Source organism: Acomys russatus, chromosome 17 (assembly GCF_903995435.1).
Source record: "Acomys russatus chromosome 17, mAcoRus1.1, whole genome shotgun sequence".
Taxonomy (NCBI): domain Eukaryota; kingdom Metazoa; phylum Chordata; class Mammalia; order Rodentia; family Muridae; genus Acomys; species Acomys russatus.
Genome location: NC_067153.1, coordinates 47,222,369 through 47,238,498, shown reverse-complemented (window position 1 = coordinate 47,238,498; position 16,130 = coordinate 47,222,369). Strand labels below are relative to the sequence as shown.

Here is a 16,130-nt window from a genome sequence, read left to right as displayed (position 1 = left end):
TAGAGCCTCTTCACTAAGGAACTCTGAACGGAAGAGCCACTAGGGACGTCAGCAGACCTCTAGAGGAAGAACGGCCACAGAGAGGCCTCAGATACATTGTGAAAACTGCCACTCCACGGCCTGGTCTCTCACCAGCAACCCCTAGAGGAGCTCGTGGTTACTGCAGGCACCTGCCCTGCCATTGGGGTGGCCACCAGGGGCCATCTCTGATGGATGGACCTCCTAAGAGTGCCAGCAGCTTACTTTGAGAAGCCATGAAAAGGAAAGCCCTCTTTAGAGGCAAGATTGCGCTGTAGGTTTAGGGTGAACTATTTCACCATAAACTGTGTTTTCTGAGAACGTGTGGCTGGGTGTGATCCTGTAGGAGCAGTCACAGGCACTGCTCAAGTTGTTAAGACAGAAAATAGCTCTGTGCTCACTCTACCTGGAGTTGGCCCAGCAGACCACGCCCATCTCGGCAGAAAGCTCCATTAGATGCTGCTGATCCAGGGACACATGCATAATGAACAGCAGCCCTCTTTGTGATATCCCAAGATCCTCCTCTCCTCCCCTACAGACTCATCCTGCACCATCAGGTCACTGGATGCACCCCTGCGGCACTCTGGGGACACCACTTTATCTCATCGCCATCTCTGACAGATACGGAACCATGAGATGGCCTCCCCACCGCCTCCTCTTGCTCCCCGGTGGCTGTGATGACTAATTAGCTTAAAACAAACATCCTGAATTACCTTACAGTTCAAGTCTAGAATAGGTGTGTCGCTGGCACCTGGAGGCTCCAGAGATAGACTCCTTGCTTTTCCAGTTTCACAAATTCTTGTACAATATAACCCTAGGGGGTGGCCCTGGGCTCATCAGGTGGCCCAGAGAACCCCCATCTCAGGACACTTCTCACAGGCCGGTGCAGCCACAGGCACTGGGGGTTAGGATATGACATCCACCCAGCGTACTTTGCCTTCCACACATGCCCTCTGCACTGCAGGCCATGACAGCATGTGGATGGGTCTTATCCCCGAACTCACAGGAGGACATGAGGAATCTTATCCTGATGGCCCAGGAAGGACAGGAACACATTTCAGTCCCTACCAGAATTCCCTTAAATTCTTCCCAGGGGGTTCTCAACTTGCATGGACCTTAAAGATGGCCAGGGTTTTCAGTGAACAAATCTCATGCAGGTTTCTAACACAGAGATTGCAACCTGTCTCCGGCATCTGCCATGCAGCAGGCCCAGGAACTCTTAAGCACACTATGGGCAACCTGATTGATTTAGCTACTTTAGGATAAAACATTGCCTCGGGGAGCCGGGCATGGTGGCACACGCCTGTAATCCCAGCTCTCAGGGAGGCAGAGGCGGGCGGATTGCTGTGAGTTCGAGGCCAGCCTGGTTTACAAAGCAAGTCCAGGACAGCCAAAGCTAACACAGAGAAACCCTGTCTCGAAAACCAAGACAAAACCAAAACAAAACAAAAAACATTGCCTTGGATCTCCACCAGCAGGTTTAACTACCAAAGCAGGGGACCCAAAGAGGGACACACTCACCACCCAGAGGGCGGGGCACAGAGGAGCCTGGATGGGGGTGGGGCTCGGAGCACCAGGGAAGGCTTCTGGAGGAGGGGCCCCAGAAGATGAGAATGAAGCTGGCCTCGTAAGCAAATAGGAGAAGATGACACATCCACCAAAAATCTGTCCCACTGAAGTCCCACGAGCGCGTCTCACTTGGAAGGTGAGAGGAGGGGGTCCTAGCCAGAGGCCTGCAGGGCAGAACTGAAAGGTGACCAGAAAGCTCTTGTCCGCTGCCTGGACACACACAGAGTAGGGGGCCCTCAGCTCCACTCAGTGGGGACTTGACCCTTTAATCTCTCCTGTAGAGTTAAGCTTTAGCCACTGGAGGCAGAGGCTTGGGGCAACCTCCCAGGATGCAGAGGGGTCCCAGCGTTCAGGGTAGCAGAGTAGCCTCCACCCTCCCATCACTTACTATTTCAGGCTGACTCCAAACTGCTGGGTGGGCAGAGGAGGCCGAGGTGGTGGAGTCTTGGTGGGAGGAGGTGGCTGGCCTTTGTGTAGGTTTTGTAGCTTCTCGTCATACCTGTGGACACAACAGGAGAGCGTCACGTCAGGGGAACAGCCTTTTAGCCATGGAAGCCATCTCCGAGTGCTGTGGGGAGAGGGGGGTCAGGTCCCCAATCAACATCAATAGGACCCCTCCATATGCTATCTCTCTGATTTCCACCTCAGGCAGGGTGCTGCATTCTCGGAGAAAGTGAAGTGCTCAGAGGCTGACCAGGCTCAGAAGCCCCGCTGGAGCTGACCTGCCTGGCACAGACCTGAGGCAGCGCCTATTCTGCTGAGTGACCCTGTGCCCTGGCTTGCCAGACACTCGGTGAGGCATTTGGCATTCAGCTGTCTTGCAGAGCCCCTGCGCCTGCCACTCCGGGAACATTTTCATTCAAAACATGGCTCATCTGCACACCAGGGAACCCCTTTCATATCTGGCTCAGAAGCAGAACCGCAAACCCATGCCTTGACGTGTTTTTAATCAGTTTTGCTCGGGCAGCGAGAAGAGCCAGCCACCCACCGCACACAACCTTCGAGGCTTGCACTCCTGAACATGTGCATGGATACCAGACGCCAGAGCCATGCCGCCCAGGAAGGTGGACACTCACTGTACTACTTCCGGGGGAATAAGCAGCTGGTCGCACTGAAGGTATTCTTGGAGCTCACGCAGGTTCCTGCAGTAGGTGATTTTTCTCCCAAACTTGTGACTGAGGAAGGAGAAACCAGCGAATAAGACAATGAGACAAAGGAGAGAGGGCTGCAGGAGTTAGGGTGCCGCACAGAAAACAGGCTATGCACTGGGACCCAGGATGGAACAAAGGCCCTGGAGGCGCGCCTGTATAAAATGATGTGTCTCCAATTTGAACTGGCTGTGAATTTACACAGAGCAGACAGCACAGGGGCGGCTTTCTGTGTGGACTGGATGCATGTGTCTTAGTTTCTTTTTCTGTGGTAATATACTCAGACAAAGACTGCTTCAGGGTGAAAAGGTTTGTTTTAGCTCAAAGTTCAGGGTGCAGCCCATCAAGGCAGTGAAATCAAGGCGGCAGGAGCTTGAAACAGCCAGTCACATTATGTACGGGGTAACAGAGTATGCACACATACTACTGTTTAGTTTTTCCCTCTTTCTTTATGCAACCCAGGATCCCCTGCCCAGGGCATGGTCCCACCCACAGGGGCAGGTCTTCCCACCTCTGTTAATAAAATAATCCCTCATAGGCATGCCCAGAGGCCCTTTTTCCATAAGATTCTAGATCCTGCCAGGGTGACCTTGATACTGACCATAACTGTGTGCCAGGCTCAGAGGACCTAAGGACTGAGCCTGCATGCCTGGAGACTCTATGATCCCTGGTGAGTGCTGGTTTTATGTTGGGCTCTCCCTTCCTCCAAGAGACCAAAGGGTAGAGAGACCTTGGGGGACTTCACAGGAGTGTTTCAGGTGGCCATGGAGAGACAGTAGAACCTCTGCTAGCAATTCTATTCCCTCCCAGGGATCTGAGCCAAGCCATTTGACCTGCCGAGGAGACCTGTGTCCCACTGATACACTTGGAACTTGAGCCACTGTGCAGAATTGCAATGACTAGAAAAGGCAAGTTTCTTGCTCAGCAATGTTGCATCCTGCTGCTGTTAGAACAATCTGTGTGTCTTCCACATTGTAGATAACATAAGATTATCGAACTTACCACTGCCCCCCCCCAAAAAAAAAACAAGACCATGGGGGATCATGAGAGATGGGACACCTATGAGAACAGAGTAGAATTGAGATCAGGGCCAGCTAGAGCCTAAACCAGTTCCCACACTCTGAGGGAGGCGAAGGCCTGTGCACTGGCTCCCTCTCGTGGACAAGAGTGGATCAGTCCTAGGGGCTAGATTCCAACCATGAGAAAGGTAGCTTTCCCAGACTGCAAGGGTGCTGCCAGGGAACCTGGGCTGTGCAAGAGCATTAGCCCTGGGCCCGGAGGAAGAGGTTGGAGAAGACCTTGTAGGATGTCCTCACCACCTGTGCATTCTGATAGCAGACAACTCGGGAACACTCTGGCCTCTGCTCTGGGGACATTAAAGGCTCCTTTGGGGTATAAAGCGCTGTGTGGAAAAGAGGAGCCCATTGAGCCAAGGAGGGGCCTAGCTGTCCAGTGGAACTTCCCAGACAGTGCTGTCTACTTCAGCAATTCAGGGTGCTCCCATGCCACTCCTGCCCACCTGGGAGCCAAACCTGTCTCTCTGTAGCTGCCTGAGGACTCCTGCTAGCCAGGCACCCACTGGGCCCTAGGATTAGCGAGGGCAAGTACACATGACCCGTCTGGCCTTTTACACTGCTGGAAGGGCCTTGGGCAGCTCTGTCAGGAATTCCAGCATAGGCATGGGACAGGGTTTGTGTTACAGCTGCAGCTGCCAGGAGAGCCCATATTAGGACAATGCTCAGGATCCAACTGTAGCCTGTGTGGGTTCCACTCTCCAGCTCATGTCCTGGTTTCATTCTGTTATTGGATCTCAGTCTTGAGTTCTTTACAACCGTATGACTTCTCTGGGTACCAGCCTCCCCATTTAGAAGTATGAAAGTCATGGCTTTCTACCTAAGATGCTTTGGTGTGCATAACATAAGGCAAATAGATAACTAAATTCCAAAAGGATAGTTAAAAACATTCTTGAATAACCAGGCCTGGCAGTGCATGCCACATTCCACAGAACTCAAGGACTGTGGGGGAAGGCAGGCTGAGCTGAAGGGCAGTAGGATGAGGCTTGAGGTAGGGTAGGGCTGCAGCACTGCCCAGAAGCCACTGATGGTGTGTGTGTGTGTGTGCAGCACTACCCAGAAGCTACTGAGGGTGTGTGTGTGTGTGTGTGTGTGTATGTGCAGCACCACCCAGAAGCCACTGAGGGTGTGTGTGTGTGTGTGTGTGTGTATGTGCAGCACCACCCAGAAGCCACTGATGGTGTGTGTATGTGTGTGTGTGTGCAGCACTACCCAGAAGCCACTGATGGTGTGTGTGTGTGTGTGTGTGCAGCACTACCCAGAAGCCACTGAGGGTGTGTGTGTATGTGTGTGTGTGTGTGTGTGTGCAGCACTACCCAGAAGCCACTGATGGTGTGTGTATATGTGTGTGTGTGTGTGTAGCACCACCCAGAAGCCACTTATGTTGTATGTATGTGTGTGTGTATGCAGTACTACCCAGAAGCCACTGATGGTGTGTGTGTGTGTGTGTGTGTGTGTGTGTGTGCAGCACCACCCGGAAGCCACTGATGGTGTGTGTATGTGTGTGTGTGTGCAGCACTACCCAGAAGCCACTGATGGTGTGTGTGTGTGTGTGTGTGTGTGTGTGTGTGTGTATGTGCAGCACTACCCAGAAGCCACTGATGGTGTGTGTGTGTGTGTGTATGTGTGTGTGTGTGTATGTGCAGCACCACCCAGAACCCACTGATGGTATGTGTATGTGCATGTGTGTGTGTGCAGCAATGCCCAGAAGCCACTGATTGTGTGTGTGTGTGTATGCACACACACAAATGAGCATACATATTGGAACAGGAATGTGTGGAGTAAGCATGTGTGTGTACACATCAGTGTGGGCAGATTTTTCAACAGCATGTAGTAGTGGCATCTTGGGGCCCTAGGATATAGATGGGTGGTCCACAGGCAGCTGTCAGGGACCCAGGGCAAATGAAACAGCTTAAAATAGCAGCAGCGTACCCCTCACAAGTTCAGGTCAGTGAGGAAGGCCAGGGTTGGGCAGAGCCATGATCCCTTTATCCTTCCAGTTCTGAGAGGTGCCTGTGTCCCTTGATGTGGGACTTCTACCTCCACCTTCAAAGCCAGCAGTGAGGCACCTTTGAGGTTCTCTCCTGACATTTCTGGGAAAGGCTCTCCATTGAGGACCCCAGAAATCATCTAGAGCCCAGTAGGACATTCCAAGTTGTCTTCTGTTTGTGACTCCCCAGCTTAATGTCCCCTGGACAGCCCCTGCACTGTGGGACAATGACATAGACACCTTTATAATCACTTATTGTCTAACTAGTGAAGGAGGGCGTGCAGGCCCCAAGGGCTGATGACAGCGGTGTCCTGAATGCTGTGTGTGTTGACAGAGACTCAGAACACAACATGGTGTGACGCCCAGCTTAGCCCTCAAGGGGGCAGGTAGGAAATAGGGAATGCAGGAGAAATGGAGTTTTCCATGCAGTTGGTGGGTTGGGCTGCCTTCCTGAAGTCAGAGGGGAAAATGGAGACACGGAGAAAGGATGTAGTGCCTAGCCCTGTCACTCAGGATTCAATATGAACCTCCCACATGGCTGTGGTCTTGAGAGAGTGAAGTGCATTACTAGCAACAGGCCTCTGAGCCACCGTAGGTGGATATCAACAGGAGGAAGGAGATGCGGGGGATATGATGGAGGAGGCAGCAGCAGAGGGTTTCAAGGGTCATGTCCATGTGCGCCCTCCCTGCACTTAAATACTCCTCCTGAAAACCCTCCTGGGTCCTCCTGGCTGACCAAGAAGGGCACTGCCACTCCCTCTCTGAGTGTGCTGCTTCACCCGAGTGTCCCAACATGTCCCATGCATAACTGGGCCCTCCTGAATGAAGCTCATCCATCCACCATGTGACTATGCGCAGTTTGTGCCTGATACTTGTGGCTTAATGGAGAGGAGATGAAGATGCCAACGAGGGCCCTGGCAGAGTCAGGCCTTCTGGTCCCCTGGGGTTCTTCCTGATACCGACAGAGAAATCGATGTCCAGTGGGAAAGAGTCCAGACGTGAAAAGAGCTCACAGAAGTCCCAGAAGTTCCTGAATTTCTGGGTTCTGGTAAAAGGCTAGCCCATGGGCTTAGGGTACCCATGCTGGGCTTCCAAGAAGCAGTCTGTCTCTTCCTCTGCTCCAGGAAGGAAGCCTGGAATGTGGTTCTGGGCCATGTCACACAGTTTATACCAGTAGAGGACTGAGACAGCACAACACAGGGTGGTCTGTCTGTAAGCCAGAGGGAATGCAGGAGACAGAGTCCCTGAGGCCAGTTATATGGAGTGTCCACACCTACAGGACAAACCCTAAGAAAACACCTGGGCACTGAGCATGGCTGAGCTTCCTCGATATATCACACTTAGCTGCAGGGGACAGGCTGTCCCAGATCATTCCCCGAAGACAGAGGGGAGGAGCCCATGTGCCTGTGTCCTAGCCTCTGCATTTATACAGCTACCCTGGCTGTGTAAGCCGGAGCCCTTCCTGGGCTTTGTAAGCTTGGAGACCAAGATACAGATGCAGAACGTGGGTATCTGGGTCAGGGGGTACTTGAAATACTAGCTGTGACATCAATGTCAAGGGCCAGCATTACTGTCCACAACCTCAGAGAGCCACAGTAGTGCTTGGCTTGAGTGGTCATGTGACCCCCACGAAACGCCATAGATGCCTCAGAGGCAGACCTGCATGGAGCGAGCCTTCCTATAGAGGTGCGTCTCAGAGATGGTGATATGAGGGTCCACCAGGTGCATGCTCACCTGATGAGGGGCTTGAAAATGTTCCACAGTGCTCTGATGAGGCTGGTGGGGTGCACGACATACAGGGCCTTCAGGTTCTTCTTGTACCTGAGGAGAGAAGGGTAAGATGACTCCAGGCCCCCCAACTTCAGCACACCCCATACTGAGTGACTACTGCACAGTAGGCCCAAGCCGCAGGGGGGAAAAAAAATTTCTCAACAGGCTCAATTAAAGGACACAAACCGAAACCCAGAAGGAACTGGGTAGGAGGATGCACACCTTTAACCCCAGCACTTGAGAGACTGAGCCAGGTGGAGCTCTGTGAGTTCGAAGCCAGCTTAGTCCAGGTTCCAGGACAGCCAGGGATACGCAGTGAGACCCTACACCCAAAACTAAACCAAAAACCAGAAAAGGGAGGGGCTGGGCTCAGTTAGTAAAGTGCCTGGGAACCCCAGAACCCATGTAAGAAAAGCTGGGTGTGATGTCAGGTGCTTGTAATCTCAGTTCTGAGGAGGCGGAGGCAGGAGGGACCTTAGCCAGCCAGCCTAGCCTACTGGGCAAGTTCTAGGCAAATGAGAGACCCTGTCTCAACAAACAGGATGGATAGTGCCTGAGAAGAAAATGACGCGGCCGGGCATGGTGGCGCACGCCTTTAATCCCAGCACTCGGGAGGCAGAGGCAGGCGGATCGCTGTGAGTTCGAGGCCAGCCTGGTCTACAAAGTGACTCCAGGATGGCCAAGGCTACACAGAGAAACCCTGTCTCGAAAAACCAAAAAAAAAAAAAAAAAAAAAAAAGAAAAAAAGAAAAAAGAAAATGACAATTGGCTTACACACACATGTACACACACACCATAGAAGGTATTTTCCCTCTGCCCTGGCCAACCCACTGTACTGTTTACACTGTAAGTGTGTCAAGTGGAGCCTGTGACTATGGATATTTTTTTTTTAAGATTTATTTATTTATTGGGTTTTTGTTTGGTTGGTTGGTTGTTGGTTTTTCGAGACAGGGTTTCTCTGTGTAGCTTTGGCTGTCCTGGACTCACTTTGTAGACCAGGCTGATCTTGAATTCACAGCGATCCGCCTGCCTCTGCCTTCCCAGTGCTGGGATTAAAGGCGTGCGCCACCACACCCAGCTATTTATTTATTTTATGTGAGTGGACACCAGAAGAAGGGATCAGATTCCATTACAGATGGTTGTGAGCCACCATGTGGTTGCTGGGAATTGAACTCAGGACCTCTGGAAGAGTAGCCAGGGCTCTTAACCACTGAGCCATCTCTCCAGCCTGGCTATGGATATTCTTGCAGGTGCAGGTAATGTGTGGACAGGGGCATTGAGCACAGCCCTAAACCACGATGTCCTAGCTGCGGCTTTCAGAATTAAACCTGCACCGTACTGATGACTTGTGGGTAATGTGCATAAGGTCATGGAGGTGGGGGACAGCTTGCTGTGAGGGCCCCTAGACTGCCTGAGAGCCGGTTGTTAAACTACAACAGCACACCAGAAGGTCGGGACCAAGTTAGGGTTTGGGGGTGAGTGTGACACAGGTCTCTCAGGACAGGAATCAAAGCTCAGACAGAGAAAAGAAAGCATCTAAGCAGAGAGCTGAGGTACAGGACACGGCATGGGACATCAGAGCACAGTGGGTGAGACTGTGTGGAGGTAAGGGATCTGGGCCAGGAGGAGGAAGGGATGCACTAGGCAGAAGTTAAGCCAGATTGGGGAGCTGGAGTGAGCACGCAGAAGAGTAGGTACAGGCTCCCTGTGAAGTCACGCTGTCAACTCATGAGGCCACAAAGGCAGCTGGACCTCTAAAGACACAGTCCTCAGGAGGGAGGCAGATCCCCGGAGAAATGACAGGTGCCAGGGCTGGGGTCAGAGGTGAAGGAAGCCTGCAGAGAGTAAAGGAGTGATTCAGGTCCCTGAGCCAGGCTGAGGCTCAGTGGTAGAGACACATTTGTGTCATGTGAGTGATAAATGATAGGAAAGAACATACTAGAAGAAAAAAAGTTACGTCTCCAAAATGGTGGCCATAAGACAGGCTTCAAGAAACCTGTTGGGGTGGAATTCTAGAAAGCAGCTAATCCCCACTGTGCACCTTGGAGCCCAGAGGTCCTAAAAACAGGCAACCTGACTGATCTTTCACCCTGCAGCTGAGAAGGTCACAAGGTCACAAAAACAGGTGGCTTACTTTATCTCCCACTTCGAAGATCAGTTTATCAGAAAAACAAAACAAAACATGAAAACAGTCTCTGGGCCTGGAAAAGCCAGGTCCTCCCCCACTCTCTACCCTCCACAAAAACTGATTCTTGGATCCTGTACAGTGGATTGATTCTTTTGTGCCCTTGGATACCAAGCCACGAGGCGTAAGGACGCCAACCTCTCAGACCAGCAAAGTCTGCTTTTGACGTTTCGAGGTCAAACAGTCTGCTCTTTCCTCTTCCTCCACTCACTTATTTCTTATACGCACCCCCACAGAATAACACACCAAGTCACATGTCCCTATTGATGTAAGAGAGAAGAAAGGAGGAGAGGGTACGTCCTACATGTCAGTGCGGCCAGTGCTCCATCACCACCCAGCCCCTCACAGTGAGACTAAAGCCAAGCGTGAAGAAGGCTATCAGCCAGATCTGGAGATTTGATGCTATATCTCACGGCCAGCCAAGAGGCACAAGGTGGGAGGAGCCTGGAGCTATGCCACACCCACTGAAGAGGCAGCTGCTCTCACTAAAAGCCTGGAACAGGCCAAAGGCTCCTGGAACCAGGTTGTGTAAAGAGTGGACACTTAGCATGTGTGGAAGGTGGTAACCAACAGGGATGCAGGTAGGATTCCTCCAGGGCACAGCAGAGGCATCGAGAAGGCTCTCCCAGCACACATCAGGGCTGAAGTCCCAGCACAGGGGGCTCATTCTCCACATATCACATTGCTGGATTGTTTTAGTGCCTAAAGCCAAGGTACATAATCCTGTCCCTGCCCCCATTTCCCTTTCCTAGATATGCTCCACTCCGAACCCCCACCCTCCCCACTCTACCACCCTACCCCCCCCAATACCCCCACCTCTCCCACCTCCCCACCCTCCCCACCCCCGCCAAGGTGCTTTGTACGCACTTCCTGTCGAACTCCTTGTAGGCGGTCTGGAGCCAGCCTAGGGATGGTTTGTTCTGGCTGCTGAGGCCATAGTGAAAGTAGACGATGGTATAGTCATTCTCCACATGCTGGTCCAGTGTGTACTTCAGATACCTGAAGGGCGCAAGACATGGGGTTCCTTCAGGACAATCACTTGCTCAGCACTGTGAGTTACAGAAGTCCCGTGAAACAGGAGCCATGGTGAGCCAGCTGGTTCAGGTGTCTTGCTGATCTGCTGTTTCCAGAAACACACCTTTCTGCTCTCTAGACGGCTTGTGCCCATCAGGTATGGAAGACGAACTTCCATGTACCCAGGACAGGGGCCTATCCCCAGCCTCAGAGGTCAATGCCCACAGCCCAGCTGGCTGAGAGAAAATCGAGCCAGTGTCCAATATTTTACCAGTGCTGGTGAAGCCACGGTAGCCCTGGTCGTGGGAACCTCCCCCAGATAGCTCTGCAATGGATTCTGGAGATCCTGAACTCAGGCTATCTATAAATCCACACAGGAAATGGAGACCAAGATGGCCACGCTGGGAGGAGGCATATGTGTGCGGCCAAGAACAGGGCAAAACTTACTCCAGCAGACGTTGATGGTTGAGCTGGTGCAAGGGTGGCAGCCGGCAGCAGCTGAACGTGAAGATGCGTCTCCCCTGGCGGTCATCCCCTGGAGGAACAAAGGTGTGAGCCTCCAGCCTTTGGGCTGGATTTCCTCAGTCATAAGCCTTGGGTGGCCAGAGCAGTTTAGCCTGGGCTAGGATGCCTAGGGCTGGGGCCCGGCCAGTTGACGCCCACGCAAGGCATGTTATGTATATATTTCCTGAGAAAACCTTCCAACCCTTCATTACTCCCATCTAACAGATGGGACACTGGAGCCACCAGGTTAGGTCCACCAGTGACAGGTCCCACCAGGCGAGAGCTCGTGGGTCTAACTTTAGCCACATTTGACTTCAAGTACAGGATCTGGTTGCCTCCTTCTCACAAAGTGTCCCTTAGTAGTTTCCTGGGATTCTGAGTCTTGGGGAAGGCCAGAGCGGTCAGGACCCAGTTGCCCTGGACAGGATGGGAAATCACATCCGGTACAGGAGACTCCCTTTTTCTTACACTGTGAAAGCAAAGTCACCCTATTCTGGGACCGGCTCATGGCACACAAGACTGCCATGAGGACTTGGGGAATGAATGTGTTCTGAGGACTTGCGATAGCTCCTGGGTCTGGAGCTCTGAGGACAGGGGACAGCCTTCAGTTTAAGAGGGTTACCACACACAGCTCAGCTGACCAGGAATGAAGCAAGCTGGCCCCGGCATACAGCAGGTGCTCGCTGGTGGCAGCCATGGTAGCCTTGGTGACTGGAGTCCTTTCAGATGACCCTCAAGGAGACTTGAAGGCCATCTACCTGAGGCAGGCTCAGGCCAGGCGTACAGTGGCACTTAGTGAACTAGACCACACAGCTTCTCTGCAGAGGGCAGGTAGCTGTTGAGGTCCCAAATGCTGCATGTACTACTCCCCAGGCCATGAGCCCTATGGCTGGGGCTTTCTCGTATCTATATAGAACTGAAGATACACACTGGAAGACGTAGGGGCTAGGCTGGGGACCAGAAGCCTGGAGTCCCAACTCCTGCCCACTAGATCCTCAGGGCTGGAGAGATGGTTCGGTAGTAAAGAGCACTCACTGGCTGACCATTAAGGGGACCCAGGTACCCACACAGTGGCTCACAAACTATCTATAACTCTAGTCCCAGAGGACCTGACACCCTCTTCTGCCCTTCACAGGCACCAAGCATGCATGCGGTGCGCAGACATAAATGCAGGCAAAACACCCCCACACATGAAACGGAACAAAAACTTGCTAACTTGATTCATTCTGAGCTGCCCTTAAATTTTTATTTTTCTTATTCTCTTTTATTTCCATCCTGAAATTCTTTTCCACAGTGCAGTCAAGGACCCAGCTTAGCCAGATGTACTGGCGCACCCTGTAATCCCAGCACTCAGGAGGCAGAGGCAGGCAGATCCGAGTTTGAGGCTAGCCTGGTCTACAGAGTTCCAGAAAAGCCAGAGATACATAGGCAGTCATTGTCTCCAACCAACCAACCAACAAAACAAAACCTAGCTAGGGCTAGAGAAATGGCTCAGAGGACTGACAGGACCTGGGTTCAATTCCTAGCACTCACATGGCAGTTCACAACTGTCTATAACTCCAAGATCTGACTCTCTTACAGAAACATACATGAGGGCAAAACACCACACACACACACACACACACGGACCTAGCTTTATCATTAAAGGTTCCAAAGTTTTAGAGCTAGCTGCACTGAGCGGCATTTCCCTGGAACCTTTGACACTCCTAAGTCTCCAAGCACTAGACTTCAGAGAAAGTGGCTATGGAGACAGCTTTGGGTTGAATTCTGTCCCCTTGTGTCCCCTCCCCCAAAAAAGAAAAAAAAAACACCTCATGACTTCCTAGAGCCTCCAAATGTGACTTTATTTGCAAGTAGGGTCATCGCAAATGTAATTAAGTTAAAGCCACGGGAGGTATGAAGTGCAGTAACAGTTAAAAGCCAAGAGGTACAAAGGAATGCCAGGACTCCAGGTGCTGGGGAGGTTTGCGGTGGATTTTCCTAGACCTTCCAGGAACCAGCCCACTTGTACCTTGGGTTCTCACTTCTGAACCCCAGAACCACGTGACCAAATGCCTGTTGTTTGAAGCTCCTTGGATGGGGCCATCGGTTCCAGCAGCCCTAGTGTTGTTACTTGTCACTTGGTGGAGGGAAATGGGTTCATGTGTAATTTGCACAGACCGAGGAGAAAAGTGATACAATGCATTCTGTCTGTGGACATCTTTACAATGTATAGAAACCCATGAGCTAGAGGCCAGAGCTATGCAGATGCCACTGTGACGTGGTTTAACCTGTCCTCCCCTGGGGGAGGCTGCAGCACTGCCTTCATCTCCCTTCTCAGAATGAAGGGCAACTGTGTCTCTATTCAGAATTAAGAATGTCTCCTTTATCCCACATCCTATCTCATCTACACCAGGACCAGGACATACGGCCAAGGCCCCCAGCTACTCACCAGACCTCAGCATCAGCCTGTAAGTCTCTACACACACACACACACACACACACACACACACACACACACACACACACACACACACACATCCCAGCCTGGGTCCCACAGAACAGCCACCACCTGTAGCTCCCATCATCCTCCTCTGCTTGCCGTGCATGGGAGAGCCTCCTGCCCTTCCCCTGCAGCTCCCCCATGCCACTCCCTGTGATGTCCAGGCTCCTCAGCACCACTTTGTTGTTTGTGGCTCCTTCCACCTCCTCCCTTTGCCTGGCCCCCACCCCAGAGACGTCTAGAGGCCCAGCAGGCTGGATGTCCACAGCCCATACGCATCCCTGAGGAGAAGACATAGGAGACCCCCTCCAGCCACTTCCAGGGCTCCTGGCCATCTCCTCTGCAGGTCTAATCGTCACTGATTGCTTGGCGGAAGAAATCAAAGGGCCCCCTTCTAGAAAGAGACCCATCTTTAACTCACTTGGGTTGTAAAGAAGTATTTATAGCCATTCTCAGGGGTGCTCCTCCCCTGTTCCCCGAAACATGATACAGGACAGAAGACTGCATGCCCAGAAAGGTAATGAACAGGAACGAACCAGAATCACGTGTGTTGACTGCCTAGGCATGGGTGGGCATTTAAGAGTCTAGAACAATCTGCTATAACCCACCACACAGTCCCCTCCCTTATCCAGCAGGGGCTCTGGGCACAACACCAGGAAACTGACTTTTCCAAACTGGGTCCTCCTGCCTGGGCCATTGCTCCCTCAGCTGGAGTTCCGAGTCACAGTATGGCTGCTTGAAAAGACACCCATGAATAAATACCACAAGAGAAACTTAAGTTGGCTCAGCAGGGTCAGAAACCCAAAGGGCATTCTCCAACCTTGATTTTTATTTATTTATTTATTTATTTATTTATTTATTTATTTATTTTGAGGCAGGGTTTCTCTGTGGAGCCTTGGCTGTCCTGGTCTCGCTTTGTAGACCAGTCTGGCCTCAAACTCACAGAGATCCACCTGCCTCTGCCTCCCTGAGTGCTGGGATTACAGGCGTGTGCCACCATGCTTTAAATATATATTTTGTCTTATTAAAAGTGACGATTTCAGCCGGGCATGGTGGCGCACGCCTTTAATCCCAGCACTCAGGAGGCAGAGGCAGGCAGATCACTGTGAGTTCGAGGCCAGCCTGGTCTACAAAGTGAGTCCAGGATGGCCAAGGCTACACAGAGAAACCCTGTCTTGAAAAACCAAAAAATAAAAAAAAAATAAAAAATAAATAAAATAATTAAAAAGTGATGATTTCCTTCTTTCCTTTGGCTGATATATGTGGTATGGGAATCCGTGTCCCCCATATTTGATCTAGCACCGTCCTCCCTAAGCCTAAAGCTTTTTGAAAAGGACACTGGAGGCCTTCAAACAACTAAGTACCCATGGGCCGAAGCCGTCTTATGATTCCTCCTACACTCAGCAGGTGCCAGAACATTCACTACTCCTGTTTCTGGGGTCTTCAACTATTTGGGACAGTACTTCTTCTTGTTTGATTCCTCAATAGGATCCTAGCTCCTTACAAGTGAGAGCCAGTGGTGACAGAGCAGGGGCACTTAAAAGTGTCATCTCCTGCCCACATGGGTCATGCATACTGAGAGTTCCTGATCCTCAGGCCTAAATTGTATGAGGCAGTATTTTGTCCTGACACCTGAGAGCGTGAGCTACCCATCGTCGATGTTTTTACTGACATCTGTTGCTGTGGCTGAGATCCCATGACACTTTTTGTTCTATTAGTCCAACTAGGGACAGGCAGCCTGTGACAGCCCACCACTCTGCAAGACCCAGAAGACTGTACCGCCCAGTCTGGGGACCAGCCAGACAGTTAACCTACCTGCCACCTGCAGGATGCCATGTCTGGCCACATCATAGAATGGATGACTTGTGCTCAGCATGGGGTCCAGGCCAGCCATGGACACCATTGAGGACCCTCCTGTGGTCCCCAGTGTGGTTGTGGCTTCCTTGTCACTCTAGCTCTGCTGGAGACACAGGAATGAAAGGGAGGCAAGTTAGGTTAGAGGGACTTATCGCTTGCTAAAGTACCAGGACAGGAACTAAGCATTGACAAATCACTATTAAACGCTACTGGTCAGCCATTAATTGTTAGCCTTTATTGTAGCCATCTTTTTTCAGGTGTACTTTTGTTTTAAGCTGAGAGGTTGACTGTCAGAGGGAAGTGGACCCCCTAGTTGACAGCTGTTAGACCCTTCCCTGGTGCCCCTGCTATTTTGAGTGAATGAGTGGCTGCCAAATGGCCAGCCATCCTTGGCTGCCCTGAGGGCTATACAGGGCCTTGAGGAAGCGCCATGGCAACTTCAGCTGCTTCCTTGCTGCGGAAGCTCAGTTCTGTTTCCTAAAGCTCTGTCCAGCCACACCCACTTCAACACGCTGCCCTG

The 16,130-nt window shown here is 51.7% G+C and overlaps 1 protein-coding gene across 1 annotated transcript in view; it reads right to left on the bottom strand.

Annotated features, from left to right (window-relative positions):
- The window catches only part of Arhgap8 (Rho GTPase activating protein 8), a 30,300-nt gene extending 14,610 nt beyond the window's left edge, over positions 1 to 15,690 (bottom strand). Inside the window, exons 1-6 of the mRNA XM_051160127.1 lie at positions 15,569 to 15,690; positions 11,215 to 11,302; positions 10,621 to 10,752; positions 7,533 to 7,619; positions 2,664 to 2,762; positions 1,976 to 2,086 (exon numbers count right to left, since the gene is read on the bottom strand). Of these exons, the coding sequence (XP_051016084.1) occupies positions 1,976 to 2,086; positions 2,664 to 2,762; positions 7,533 to 7,619; positions 10,621 to 10,752; positions 11,215 to 11,302; positions 15,569 to 15,656 (605 nt within the window). The 5' untranslated portion in view covers positions 15,657 to 15,690. The remainder of the gene's footprint in view (positions 1 to 1,975; positions 2,087 to 2,663; positions 2,763 to 7,532; positions 7,620 to 10,620; positions 10,753 to 11,214; positions 11,303 to 15,568) is intronic.
- Positions 15,691 to 16,130: the final 440 nt, after the last annotated feature.